This window comes from Magnolia sinica, chromosome 11, assembly GCF_029962835.1.
Source record: "Magnolia sinica isolate HGM2019 chromosome 11, MsV1, whole genome shotgun sequence".
Lineage (NCBI taxonomy): Eukaryota > Viridiplantae > Streptophyta > Magnoliopsida > Magnoliales > Magnoliaceae > Magnolia > Magnolia sinica.
In genome coordinates, this window is record NC_080583.1 from 84,531,706 (window position 1) to 84,547,500 (window position 15,795).

The 15,795-nt window shown below is 42.3% G+C and overlaps 1 protein-coding gene across 1 annotated transcript; it reads left to right on the forward strand.

Moving 5' to 3' along the window:
• Positions 1-301: 301 nt before the first annotated feature.
• Positions 302-4,240, forward strand: LOC131219584 (uncharacterized). The gene is made up of 2 exons (XM_058214812.1): positions 302-783; positions 3,648-4,240. Exons 1-2 carry the CDS (start codon positions 381-383, stop codon positions 4,148-4,150), a joined length of 906 nt encoding a protein of 301 aa, XP_058070795.1. The 5' UTR covers positions 302-380; the 3' UTR covers positions 4,151-4,240.
• The last annotated feature ends 11,555 nt before the right edge of the window (positions 4,241-15,795 follow it).

The following is a 15,795-nucleotide window of genomic DNA, read 5'->3' on the forward strand; positions in this document are numbered from 1 at the left end:
TTATGTGGAGCCCACGAATTCCCACGACAAATCCACTCCGTCCATCAGATTCAAAAGACGACAATATGACTTGAATCCAAAAATCAGCTAGATCCAATACCCAATTGGGCCACACCGGTTTAAAGGGCAAAATCGTCATACCAAACGGCTACAGTAAGCACCGTTTCAACGCCAGCACATTCGTTCGCCTTTGTCATTTGTCCGTTTGGACACGTCATCACTACCCACCACGTCCTACTTCCTTCCCCCATCCATATCCATTCCCACTCTATAAATACCACAACCATTTCATATCTCAGAAGAAAATCAGAAAAAGCTCTGCAACTACAGCGAGAAAAAAGAAAACAACCACAGCAACCTTTCGCTGTCCTCACCACCCCATGGCGGGAATCCCGGTCCGATTCAAGCGCGTCACGGCGCCGCTCGACGACCTTGCGCGAGCCCGCCTCTGCGAGAGCAGCGGCAGCGAGCACTCGCCCGATAACTCGCCCGAGCTCGCCGATCTCGTCGACTCGTTCATGGAGAGAGAGGGCGGAGGAGAAGAAGGCGAGTTGTGGGAGGCTGAGGAGAATAAGATATCGGGATCGGAAGCTTCGGCGTGCTCCGATTCCGACACGAGGGAGATGCTGGAAGGCTTGCTTGAGGTCGGCGTGTCGGATGGGGATCGGGTTCGGAGACGGATTCGTGCCGAAACGGAAGCTGCGTGGCGGAGTATCGGAACGGTTTCGGAGGGTTTTAAGAGGAAACTGATGGGTCTGCTGAGAGAGAAGGGTCTTGATGCAGGTGAGCTTCTTCTCCCCGATTTTCTTTTGATACTCTGGCGGTGTGATCGATTATACGCAGGCGCTTAGAAAATGCATACGTGGCTTCAAGTAGTAAAAAATCAAACGGTCCAAATTGTGGTACTCAACGTAAATAAGCTTATTTGATCATCTGATTAAGCGTATCCAACGGTCCTGTTTCCACAAACAGGTGTCCACGAATCAGAGGTTGGGATTGTTCAGACAATCCGATCTTAGATCTGTCAGTAGACGACGGTGGGCTCCACAATCTAGCCGGTTATTTGAGTCAATATCTGCCGCGTGTACAATTTTTGAGTGCCTGCGTATCAAAGTCATATGCAACCTGAGTATCATAGTACTCCTTTTCCTTTCAAAAACCCCGTTTTGCTAACGTGCGCGTGGAGCGCCGGCTAAGAAGCTGCGCATCCTGCGGTTGAAATCGAGATGGAGGCCACACGTATGAGCAGTATTACATAGTCTCTGGCGCTCTGGATTCATCGCCTGATCGGTTACACGTGGGAGCCCATTCAGTCAATCCAAACCGTCTATCTAGCCGGGATTTCTTTTAGATCGCCCCTTTTTTAAAATTACCTGAAAAAAACGAGATCGATTTGGGTGAGGAGCGCGGCCTTTAGATGGACGGTCAAGATGGAATAGGATCATTCGGACGGTGAGATGTTAACCAAGGACCCAACTCTCGGCGACGAACGTTTCGTCTGTAATCCAGAGCGACCGATCAAAGTCAATAACATGGAAACGATCACGTATCAGCTATTTTGTGCAAATGGGCCCCATGTTTCGTTGATCCACACCGTTGATATGATGAAATCCAACATGGATGGCCGAAATCCTTCAGATTGGATTATTCTATTGGTTCCATTAGCCATGCCTTCTTCTTAGCCGTTTATTCTTAGGCCAGTGATCCAACGGTTATAATTATCTGATCTGGTAGTCGTCTCTTATCCACTGCTAGTTTATTAAAATCAACGGTCCGAATCCTATGCCCATCGCCATCCATGTGTACACATGTATTCCATGATCTGGACCGTTCATTAGGTGCGCCCATCGACGGATGGACCATTTTCGTGAATCGAGAGGATTAGCTGATCCTATCCATCCGATCATTGGCCATTGTTGCATCCAATCCCAACCGTTGCCTATATTCTTCTCTACGCCCAGGATCACCAGTTCCCCACGTGTGAAGAATTTTGGGAAAGCGAAAAAAAAAAAAAAAAACATCTGGTGGGCCACACTGCTCATGGAATCACTACTCGAAATTCGCAGTAATGGACGATCCCAATGCTCTGACAGATGTAGTGCTTTTACAAAAGGGCGCGGTGTGAACTGCCCTACCAAAGGTCCATTCGTTGAACCGACTTAAAAAGTGCAGTATTTGATCCTGATCCATCCGTAGTGGGCCCTACCAGCTGACATGATCATGATCACCTGCGGGCCCACCTCGTTGTACGGTCCAGATCCTGAGATGGTTTTCACACGAACGAGAAGTTGTCCTGACTCGCGACCCTGCTTGAAAAGTATCGCCGATATTTTTAAAAATCTCGCGATATTTTCAACTTATCAGTAGATTTTAATTTATCGCGATTTTTATTAGAAGTTTAAAAGAAAAAATGGTCCAAGTTGCGTTGGTTCATTTGGATAGTGCAATTGATCGATCTGAACCGTTCATTGATTCAAAAACAAATTTCATAGGCTACCATGGAAAAAATGCACTGATGGGAAGATCTAATCCGTCCATTTGCAAAGCAGTTGATTGGATGGTTACAATTGCCTTAAAAAGTGACTCTTTATTATAGATCAAGCAAATTAGGGTAATTTTTTACTGTAGACTTTGACCGCACGGATACCTTCCTTTATCCACCCGAACAAAACCTACCTTCCCATACTAGACATCTATCCGTACACACAACTCCGTATAGATGAAAGAGTCCGGATCCTCTGTTATCAAGTCAACAGAGAATTCCTGATACCCTAATTCCCATTGGTCCACCTCACCACTCACTAAAAAAATAAAAATAATAAAAAACGGCTTCGGACGCCAAACCATTAGGATCCCGACTCATAGATGAAAATATCCCTTTCTTTCCTTTCAGCTGCTTTTGTTTTAAAATTAGGGGTATTTTTGTTCAAAATTTTCTTTACGTAACTGAAAAATCTACCCTGGTAAGATAAGTTTTCGGCAATTCAAAAAGAAAAGAAAAAAAAGCAAGAAAAAGAAGTGTCTAATGTGCTGAATTTTTCATCAAATTATTTCCTAGACCTATTTTTGGACCATTAATCAAATGGTTAATTTTTGTCGTATTATTGTGATATTTGAATGGTATCCAAAGAAATGTGCGTTGGATCTATTTAACGGTCTAGTACAATGGATCGGACTGTCTACGGTCCCAATTCAAGTAAGAGCACTATAACTCATGGAGTTGTGAGAGCAGTGTACCACCATACGAAAATCTTAAATAGGTAGAGAAATGTTCACACCCAACGGTTGGATAACAAGTAATCATCCACCCTTGCATTACATCCACACCGTTCAACAGGTTGGCCCCACCACGAAGATCACCTTGTACAAAAATCAACCATATCCACTGACCAGGCGGGCCACACCATAGAAATAATGGAGTGGATGGGGCTGAATTTTACACAGTTTGATTATCATGATCGGACGACGGGTTGGATGTCACACACACATGACATTTGAAAATTATCTGGTGAACCTGAAATATCACGAGAAATTCACATCTTTTTCACATCTTACGTGCCACCCATGCAGCGCACGTTAGCTACCTCCAATTCATGAAATCTCTCTCTCTCTCAAGTCTCAACTGATCTGAGAACTCCAATTTCCAGGCATCTGCAAATCCCGATGGGAGAAATCCAGCACCTTCCCAGCTGGAGAATACGAGTATATCGACGTCGTCTCCGATAGCGGGACCCGCTACATTGTCGAGGTGGACCTTGCTGGAGAATTCGGCATTGCCCGACCGACGACCCGGTATCTCGGCCTGCTGGAAGCATTCCCGCCAATCTTCGTCGGTCGTCCCAACGCTCTCAAGCAGGCGGTGAGGCTAATGTCAACAGCCGCGAAGGAGTCTTTGAAGTGCAGGGACATGCACCTGCCGCCATGGCGCCGGAACGGGTATATGATGGGAAAGTGGTTCGGGTCTTACAAGAGGACCACGAGCGTTTCCCCGTCAAGGAAATCGTCAGATTCCGGCGGTAGTCCGGCTGGGAGACGGTCGGTGGGGTTCGTCGGGGTGTCGGCGGGGAAGAATTGCAGGAGTGATTTGGGACGGAATGAGGGTTTGAGAGTCGGGAATTTGGCCGTTGCATTGAAAGGCATGGATTTGTGACAGGAATAGTCTTTTGTTTGTAGATATGATACACCAGAATTTGGTGTATTCGAGTTTGTTTTAGTTCTTTTTGTTTGGTTTTTTTTTATTTTAATGCGTGGGGTTTTTTATATATTAATTATTAGTTTGTTTTGATATATATGTATATATGTAGTGTGCGTGTAATCAGACCTTCTAATGAATGAACCAAAGCTTTTGAATTGCACAATTTTGGAGGTACTTGGTTCTCTGATTAGTAACCTGCTAAACAGGGGGAAGAAGCTGGATTCACTAAGTTTTGTGGGTTGAGCTTAACCTACAGTGCCATGTGTGGGGCCCATCGTGATGTGTGCATCCAATCCATCCATCGTGGGTGGCCCTCATATTCTCCTTTGCGACGGAAAAAAAAATACAAATTAGTCCAATCCAAAACTTAGTTGATAGTATCTTGATAAATTCAATCAAACACGGTTCTATACATGATAGAGATAGAATCGATGGCCTGCATTCAGTTTTTATATGTGGGTATGGTGCACGAGCATGTCAGAATCTACTTAATTTAAGGTTTGATTGAACTGTTGGTGTTCCCTCGTGTTGAGACAAATTAATTGGAGATTAGATCGAGGATAAAGTTATCCTCTCAACCACTAGTTCTGCTTAGGGGGTGTTTGTTTTCTTATTTATGGTCGGAAATAAAAGTAAATAAACAATCATTATTTTTCATAAGAAATACACTGTAGCCGCTCATACATAGTAAGCTTTGATTTGATTTGACACTAATACCAAGAAAAAAGTTTAAAATTTTGTACGGCCCACCATGATATATATGTCTGATTCAAGCCATCCATTCATTGTAACAACTCATTTTAGGGCATAAACTGAAAATTGAGGCAAATCCAAAGTGCAAGTCTACCACAACACAAGAAACACAGAGATTAAACACACACCATTGAAAACTTCTTGTGAGCCATAGGAGTTTTGTATCCAGCTGATATTTGTGTTTTTCCTTCATCCATGTCTATGTGATCATATAAACAGGTTGGATCACAGATGCAAATTAGTGTGGGACCCACGGATGACTTCATATTTCAACGATGGATGTCAATATCCCCTTGTTTGTTGCGGTATGGTCCAATTGAGCTTATAATCTACCTATTTTTTGATACAAGCGCTGAAATGATTTGATGAAATAGATAGATGGCGTGGATGATCACATACATCATGGTGAGATCCAAAATTTTCACTCAGTCATTTTCACCCTTTTTTAAAAAAAGTAAATTCTGAAAATTGAGGCGTAATTACCTTTTATACTTCATCTCTTCCAAACAATAGAAATAGGTTATAATTACCTATTTACCACCATTTACAATGGTAAATAAGAAAACAAACAGGCCTTTAGTGTTCAGTGCTCAGGGGATTTATGAAAAGGTAGGGGTTAGCCATTTTAAATGGATTTTTTTATACCTTGTGACAATAGATGTGAGTCTACAAATTTAAGAACTTGTTCTTTCAACGTGATTCACAACTGTAGTTCAACAAAAACAATTGTGAAAGAATATATAAGCCGAAAGTATTATTCTATCAATGATTTTTACAATAAAGGCATTCACAATAAGCTTGCGGGATGATGATCCGTTCGTTGCCCAAATGGGATTAAGCTTCGTAGTGGGACAGTCGCGATGTGTGAGATGGTCGTTTGTTCGTCGCTTGGTTAGAAACAGAGCCTTGTGGTGAGACAAATAATGGTGGGCATGTCTTCGACAATCTGTTGATTGCTCCATCGAAATCGAGCTTCATGATGAGATGGTCAGTGAGGTGACATCATGTTCGTGGTCTTAATAGGAACCAAGCACGTGCAAGACGGCCGTGATTCGATTATTCATTCATCATTTAGTGTGGACCAAGCCTCATGGTTAGATGGTCGACGGATTCACCTAACACGTAACAGGAAAGCCCCGCGGCCTTCCATTTGAAATTGAATGATCTTCCTTACAGTCCAGCGAGATGCCATAAATGAAGGGCAGAGAGATAAACTAAGAATTAAAAACTAGGAACACATACTACGAGCAACAACTGGGGTTGAAACTAAACTAAAATAAAAGATAAAGATAAATGCCCATGGTGGACGGATAAATTTAGGCTTGGTTGTAATGGCGTGAGGCCTAGAGCTATTCATGAAGTATTACTTATATAGGCTTTTGTGAGGCAATGGCCTTACATTGTTTTCAGCATCGTGAATAATCTAGACAATCAACTATGAAAATCCCATTGCTTCTTCTATGTCGAAGTAGCCTATCACGTACAGCCATGTGTACAATAGAGACTCTCGCGTGTCTACATCGAAAAGTTGATGTGATCCTTACATCACTTAGCTTTGGCATCTATTGAAAGTGCTTTTAGCATGATCCAACATTTAATTCTAGATAGAGATGATCGTGGGATTTTACCATTGAATGCTGAGAAAAGATTTGTTTTAATAAGACTCTTGCTTTTGCAAGGAATAATTTTTATAGAAGTTTAGCATTTAATCTCTCGTCTCTAACTCCCCTTAAAGTCATTCACACCACTTATGGCATAACTGTCACGTAGCATTTCTTGGACCATTTGATCTTAGTGCGCTAAATCAGGTGTAAGTAATGCCCTAAGTACACGAGTAGATTTTATCTATCATTTAACACGTGATACCAACACGTGGTGGCATCTCATTGGCCCATGTGGGTATAAACATGTAGCATCAATGGAACAGTTGGAAAATTGGGAAGGCCCGCCATTAAAAACCTATTGGATTATGTGTTAGGACCTATGTCTTTTGTATATGCCATCAGACCTATTTAGAAGATGCTCTCCATTACGATGAACCATGCCTCAATAAATAATTTACACTGGACAGTCCTAACCTTTACATAATCGATGTCCCAAACAACAGACAATAAAGTACAGCTATGTGCCACACACCAATGTTAAAGATTGGCCTGGCGTATTACTTACTCAACCAAACAACTTTCAAACATATTTTGTCATCACGTGATAAGGTAGGTGCCCTGTGGCCCGATAAAGGGTTGTGCAAAATTTGAAGGCAAACGGACATGGGATTTTACCGAAAAGGGCCGATTTGCGAACAACGGTCACCATTCCACGATCGGGGTTCAGGTTTTGTAAACGAGCGTATGGAAATGTTTTCGGCCTTCAGCGTAAATTTAGAAGAGATCCGACGGCTGCACTGGCTAATATCTCAGTTTCATTTAAAAGGCCTGTGATTTAAAATTATATTCTATGGGCCAAGGCTGGGGTGAGTTGCACTTGGTAAGTATCGTCTGGACGACGCGGATATTTAATTTCTAGACGTCTTTTGAGTCCATGGTCGGTGACGGACCACAAGCCCAGTGCGGGCCACGGTCTCCCCAATTTTTAGATTTTTTTTTACCGTCCTTGGCCGTTGCACGACCCGTGCAGGCTGTTGCCCAATACAATCAGGCTATCTGGCTTAACAACCCGCACTTGGTCCGAACATAACCAGACTCGACCACCTTAATGGGATAACCTGGGTTAATTCGTTGATGGTACCCCTCATACCAGCAGTTTAATCGAGCGGTCCTGCAGCAAATCCCACGTGGACATCTTAAGATACTATTCTGATTGGGCCGGGTGTTACAGATATTCTCTCTGTTTTTCAGATAAAGGCATTCATTGTTCAATACTCTCAAATCTGACATCTTATTATGTTTTTTTTTTTAATGGCATATCAATATTCAAACTAGAGATTTATTCAACACTCATATGTATAAATTCTCATATTAAAATTTAAATTGAGAATTCATTATATCCTTAAGATAAACTTATGAATTTATTTCGTTTGCACTTATCAAAATTATCAAGAAAAAACAAAAACCAGCAAATTTATCTTGACAAATTAACCATTCAGGTCAATCCTTGAAGCCACATAATTTGATTTTCTCGTTACCTTTTTTTCTAATCCTCAACCTATTTTTATACCTCAAATACAATACGTTAACCTTCAATGGCAGATTTGATTATACTTCAAAGATAATAATAATAATAATAAATAAATAAATAAAAACCCCACAAGAAGCATGCATGTTTGAGAGTTGTCAATTTGAGCAACACTGCTGTGGAAATAATTTATCATGTGCAGATGGAAGGAGGTCGGCTACCCACGTGGCAGACCTCTCTTACCTCAGGACATGGACGGTTTGAATCAAAAAAGTCAATAAGTCCTGAACAACTGTCAATCTGCCATTAGGTAGACATTCAGCAGAAAAGTCACGACTACTGTGATTGCGTAGAAGAGCTCGTGTACAACGTGTGACCTCTCAGGAAAAAATCAGATAGTTTTCTTCAAGTGTTTCGTCGTTGGATCTTTGATTGTCAGGCTCACCATCATTCATGTATCTTACATCACACCGTCTATCCGTCTTGACAGTTTATTTTAGGGCATTATCCAAAAAATGAAGCAGATCCCAATATCAGGTGGACCACACCACATGAAACAGTGGTGATTGAATACTCACCGTTAAAATTTTCTTATCGTCACCTGAATATTTATTTGCCTTCCAACGTGTTGATGAGGTCACAATGACCTGGATGAAGGAACCACAGAAATATCAGCCTTATCAAAAACTTCAAGTTTTTAATGGTCAATCACTACTGTTTCCTGTGGTGTGGTCCACCTGAGATTTTGATCTGCTTTGAATTTTTTTGGATGATGGACAAAAATGAGCCGTTAAAATTGATGGACGGTGTGCATGCAAGGCACATATACCTCGGTGAGCCCCACAATCCACCAAAGTCGGGTCCTGATATAGTCATTTTGCCTCTTTCTAATTTGATGTCTAGCGTATTAGTTATTACGGTAGGTCTTGACTAGCTACGTATGTTCACTCTTTAAAACGATAAACATGCAGATAATGACCACATGATGTACTATCTAGCTTGATTTTTTTATTTCTTATTTTTTGTCCGGGGCATTTTAAGATCAGGGTCCACATGTTGAACGGCTTGGATCTTACACCCTATGTTGTCCAAGTACATCCTAACGGTTGCTTTTTCTATGCTATGTGGACATAACACCATAGATCTGTGGACCAGCGTGGTTTGAGTCCGTCCATCATGTTGGCCACTCGCTATTATGCCATCGGGCAAAAGATCTTACTGCATGCCGAACACCTCCCGCTGCCACTAGCCAATGACTAGTGGCCAGTGCTCTATAGAGCCCACCATGATATATGTGCTTCATCCATGCCGTTTATCCTTTCTTCTCGGTCATTTTATGGCATGAGCTCAACAATAAAATTGCTCCAAGATTAACTTTATTTTTGAGCTCATGCCATAAAATGATTTAGAAGAAAGGGTAGACAGCATGGATAAAGCACGGTATATGTGCTTTATCCATGCCGTCGGCCCTTTCTTCCAAATCTCATGGTCAGTGCTTCATGGACCCCACCATGATATATGTGCTTTATCTATGCCGTCCACCCTTTCTTCCATATCATTTTATGGCATGAGCTCAAAAAATGAAGTCGATCCAAATCTCAAGAGGACTGTACGGTGTTGATTAATCATCCACCGTTAAAAACTTCTTAGGTCTACGAAAGTTTTCTATCAAGATAATATATATTATATCCCTTCATCCAAGTCTGTATAACCTAATGAACCGGTTAGATGTCAAATAACCATTACAGTGTGCCCTGGGAGTTTTTCAATGGTGAAAATTTAATTGCTGCTGTTTTCCTATGGTGTGGTCTATCTGAGATTTAGATATACCTCATTTTTCATAACAAGCCTTAAAATTATCTTTCAAAATGGATGGACAGCATGGGTAGAATATATACATCATCGTGGAGTTTACGTAGCACTGACCACTGGCGACCTGGCTGATGGCGGCGTCACTAGCCAAACCTCGTCCTCGGATTAGGTGTTACCCAGGTAACACGTCAGTGGGTGTTGTACTTACGGTGGGGCCCACCTTGATCTATGTATTATGAATCGACGCCGTCCATCCGTTTTTACAGCTCATTTTAGCCGATGGTTCAAAACCTGAAGCAGATCTAAATCTGAAGTGGGCCATACTACGAGAAAAACTAGTCATTGTATACCCACCATTAAAAACATTTTAGGGCCCACCGTATTGTTTACTTGCCATCCAAACCGTTGAAAAGGTCACACAGACGATGGACGAATGGGAAACACAAATCTCATCGTGATTCAAAACTTGTACCCCACGAGAAGTTTTTAATGGTGGTAATTCAATCCACGCTGTCTGGTCCACTTAACATTTGGATCTGCTTCATTTTGGGACTTTAACCTAAAATGTGCTGAAAAAACCAATGGACGGCTTGGATACACGACATATGCATCAAGGTGAGCCCTCCAGGCTCCAGCTAACACGTTCATCTCACGTGAGGTTCTCTCGAAAAAACAGGAAGAATCCGAAAATCAACCTTATCCAGAACAGAGGTGGGCCTCACATGTTAGTTCAACTGAAAAGAAGATCCTGAAATAGTCCACTTGTCAGAGCCGTGGGCCCCACTTGTCAGAGCTGATAGTAGAAAGCCTCGGGTCGAGGACGCCGACAGCATGGAGACCTGGTCATCACGGATATCTCTGTGGGGCCCACCGTGATGTATGTGTTTTATCCGAGCCATTTATTTATCTGTTTTGCCAACTTATTTTTAAGGAGATGGTCCAAAAAATAAGGTAGATCCAAATCTCAAGTAAACCACACAACAGGAAATAGTAGAGATTGTGCGCCGTTGGATGGAAAATAAATATCACGGTGGGCCTTAGGAAGTTTTCAACGGTTGATGTCATTATCCCCACTTTGGACCTGCTTCATGTTTGGACCCAGACCATTAAATGAGTGGACAAAACAGATGGACGGTGGGGATAAAACACATACATCATGGTGGGCCCCAATGAATCGGAAACGAATTGGCTACTCCCCTGCCACCAGCCAATGGCTGATGGTCGGTGCTCCGTAGGACCCACCATGATGTATGTGTTTCATCCATGCCGTCCATCTATTTTTTCATATCATTTTATGGTATGATACCAAAAATTAGATATATCCCAATCTCAAGTGGACCACATTACAGGAAACAGTGTTAAATGAGAGTCGACCGTTGAAAACCTTTTGGGGGCCATAAAAGTTTTGGATCAAGCTGATTTTTGTTTTTTTCCATTCATCTGGGCCTGTATGACCTAATCAACAGATTGGATGTCAAATAAACAGTACAGTGGGCCTTAGGAGGATTTTAATGGTGGATATCCAATGACTATTGTTTTCCTATGGTGTGATCGAACTGAGATTTATATACATCTAATTTTTTGGACCAAGCCCTAAAATGATGTGGAAAAATGCATGAACGGAATGGATGAAACACATACATCATGGTGGGGCCCACAGAGTACCGATCACCAGCCACCCGGCTGGTGGCAGGGGGAGTAGCTAATCCGTTTCACAAAGAATCTGGCCACGGGCAAAGATTATCAGATCAGGAAAGGGAGAATTGACTCGGTGGGCCCCACCTTCTTGATAACAACACCAGGTCGCTACTGTCGGCCGAATGCACGGCTGTAAATTCGTAGCATTTTCACCAGATGACAGAGGGAGACGTGAGGCGTACGTAATGTGTATGGTAGATGCAGATGTACGTAATCAGTATTCATGCACGATGGGAACAGGCTCGTATAGGGTTGAACTGTCCTTATCACTCACATGCCCACAGACGTTTCACACGTGGCATACGTGTACCTCAATCTGAGCCAGTAGATGTTGGGTCCATTGTCGACTGGTTACAACCCAAAAACCATAGTCCAATTTAATGATCCTAACCGTCCCTTTTGGTGGCCATGAATCGATGGCTGAAAAGGGAAGATATGTAAATTCATCCACTGAATGCCCGTTGATCAAAGGTCAGGATTATCCAATCAATCGGATTGCTTGTTTTGCCACGCGTACATGGAGCATGTTTTGACTATGTCACGACTAACGGTCTGCCGCAGCCCGCTGGGTCGGACATGTTGAGCGATTCAACAATCAAGACCGTCCATGTTGTGGCTTCATGTTATAATGGGCGCCAGATGAAAATCATGTATTGAACTGATGATTGTGACCATCACATTTAGATTTTCAATCTAAAAATCAAAGGGTAGGATCGTCGCTGAAGCGTGATTATGGGATAATAGCTTCTTTATGGTAGTATCAAAAGCATAGGCGGTTCAGATCACCGGATCATCTCATCATGTGGGCCCCAGTTGGTGGCGACACACGCTGGATCATGTACCGCGTATACATGATCCTAGCGTGCGGCCACAGATCCTGTGGATGTGGAGCATGAACGTGCACATCAGCATAAGTAGGGAATGCATGCACGTATGGTGATGGATGCACGTGCCCGCACGTGCCAAGCCATTGCTAATGTACAGCTATGACCTAGGCAGGCGTATCTGCTCAGGAGGAGCAGTTTGACCTGTACTCGGGTTTCCATTTCTGACGACTGGGGCCCACAATTCGGTGATCCAGATCGTTGGACTGTTTGTCACGAATTTCATGGACGATATCCCCAAAATATCCCTAATTCTAAGAAGCAATCCGCTAATCTCGACACTTTTTTCCAACTCAATGTGGACCGTTTTTCTTAACTGTCTATTTGTGGGCCACAGAAAAACTTATATGATCATCCTTTCCAGGAGATAATTTTTATATGATTATAGAATGTTGTACACGACGGACCAACGGTTCAGATTTCCAAACGAACTGCCCCACTTGACAGAACCAAGAACCCGAGTATAGTATTGAATAGCCTCCGATCGAGTATCTACAATTCTCGAATTGGGTGTGGACTCCCGCATCGTGGGAACATGCACGTGTGTGTGCAAGGCACGTCATTTTACGTGCATTCACAAGTCGGCACGTGTTGTGCATGCTTTCATGAATTTTCAAACAATGGCAGATAGCGTGATTTGATAGGTTGGCAGGATACGGCAGGACACAGCTTTGGTAGATCGGGGAACCACTGAGCTGGTTGGTTCCGCAACTGTAGGGCCCACCATGATTAATATATGTTATATCCACGCCGTCCATCTGTTTTTATGGCTCATTTTATGGCAAGGAATCAAAATTGAAGAAGATCCAAATCTCAGGTGGACTACAATGCAGGAAATATTGGTAAACAGTGGTTATTGAATGACCACCGTTAAAAACTTCCTAGTGCCCAGGAATAGTTTTTAACGGTCAATAACCACTATTTCACGTGATGTACTCCAATTGAGATGTAGATCTGCTTCACTTTTGATTCCATGCCATAAAATGAATTGAAAGAAAGAAGGTTACGGCATAGATATAAAACATATACATCAACGTGGGCCCCACAGTTCTAAAACCACTTAGCTCCCGTGGTTCCCCGATCCACTGATGCGGCTTCTAGCAAGACTATCACACGCTTGAAAGCCAGGGGCGCGGATTGCTTAGTAAGGCCCCTCACCACCCTTCACATTGAAGACTGTGGGGCTCACCATAACATATATGTTATCCATGCCGTTCATCCTTCTTTCCATATCGTTTTAGTGGAAGATCCCAAAATCGAAGCATATAGCAAGCTCAAGTGGACCACACCTAAGAAATAGTGGGGATAATGACAATTACCAGGAAACCTTTTCAGGGCCACATTGATGTTTATCTTTCATCCAAACTGTTCATAAAAGGCATTCAATTCCCACTATTTCCTATAGAATGGTCCACTTGAGCTTTGTATATACTTCAATTTTTGTTTCTTGCATCCTTGCTCTTGCTCGGGTGGTAGACTCTCGGGAGTTTCAACACCCAGTCAAGGGTTCGAGTATCCACAGGTGGTAAAAGCCTACTATGACGTGAGTGTGTAGGGTGTGTGAGCATGTGTTAAAAAAATAATAATAATAATAATTGTTTCTTGCACTAAAATGAGCTTAAAAATGACAGATAGCCACATGCATTATGGTGGGCCCAAAAAAGTCTTCACACCCCTGGGCAAAGGTGGTGAGAGCCTCACAACACAGTCCGGGTCCGTCCAAAAACAACTACTCTTACTCACTTCCAAATAGTGGGTCCCACTGCTTTCGGAGCATACACCGAAGCCAAATCCTCGGATCCATTTCAAACTCTAATTAATGGAGTTCTTTTATTCTCTAATTTTGGCCGTTAGTTAGGTTACATGTACCCTTCCATTCGATGCATGGCCGCCATCAATTGAGACAGTAACATGTTTAGAAATTATAGATGGGATTTTTAAAAGTTCATATCTGTATATATATATCCTCAAATTTTTCTTATTTGACAAAAGGTGACAAACAAGAGGAAATTGACCAAAATGCCCTTTTGAGTACTTGCCTCAATGGTAGACTCTATGGAGTTTCAACACCGAGGTCTTGGGTTCAATACCCCATTTAAGTGGTGAAATCCCACTACAGCATGCGTGGCTGTGTGTGTCGAGTGCTTGTGTAAAATAATAATAATAATAATAATAATAATAAATATGCCCTTCTTTATCTAACATGCCCACTTAATAAATGGATTAGCCTAAATCTTTATATTCAAATTCCATGTGATGTATGTATGACATCCAAACCTTAAAAGAGTGGACCCCACCACGATGACCATACAACCAAAAGATTAGTCCAATCCAATTATTAAATGGTATTTGGGTCTGCCTAATTTTTAGGACATTCAATCATCACGGTGGGGTGCATCTTTTGGACGGCCTGATATCATACACAAATCACGTCAACCCCACGTGCTCAATCACACTTTTTCTTTTTCTTTCTCTAATCAAGGGCATTTTAGTCATTGTGCCCGTATAGTCAAATGGTCTTTTTTTAAGATTTTTTTTTAATAAAAATATCATTATTATTTTCGAAAAAACGGATGGTCGAATTTTGGGTTGTGGCCCACCTACAATGGGGGACCATATCTGGACGGTAGGATGAGGGCTTGTGCCACGTGTACTTGCTAGCTGTAGAGTTTTGGAAGCAATGGATTTTGGCCTTATTTAAAGCCAGTGACAGAAGGTTTTGAAGAAGCAAAACTGCATTTTTCTTTCTCACCCATGACTCATACATTGCATGTGTGCGTACAGGCTTACATCATAGTAAATGACACGTTTTCCCTCTCTCGTGGAATAAAGACCATAAGATCTAAACCGTTCATCAGAGAGATAGGTTTCTGTGTTAAGCACCCTTTTCATCTCTTAGATATTAGGTCTATTTTATGTGAGATCCAGACCGATCATCCAATGGGCAGCTCCTCATCGAACACAGATGGAAGATCGCGAGAGGTGGAACAATGGTCTAAATTCAATTGGTAAAGGTCTTGTGATTGGAAGGTTAGGATCATCCAAACGGTTGTGACATTCTCCATAGAAGCGGCCACCAAATTAGAGGAAGAACGGTTTAACGGTGGATCCGGTTTCAAAATGAAGCAGACATTCTTGTAGATTCGGACTCATGTACAAGATCCAAGCCATCCATCAGATGGCCCCACCATGAATATGTCCTTAACCAAAATCAGTTAGCGAACCAACGGATGGCTGAGAATTTAGGAAATTTTTTTTTATCGCAGCGGTCTGTTTGATGAATATACAGGCCACAATTTTGGACGGCGTATTTTCACACAT

Bases quoted from the DNA above. Each gene is read 5' to 3' on its own strand.
- LOC131219584 (XM_058214812.1), top strand. From the start codon at position 381: ATGGCGGGAATCCCGGTCCGATTCAAGCGCGTCACGGCGCCGCTCGAC. The intron at 784-3,647 runs GTGAGCTTCTTC...TCCAATTTCCAG, and splicing joins AGAGAAGGGTCTTGATGCAG to GCATCTGCAAATCCCGATGG.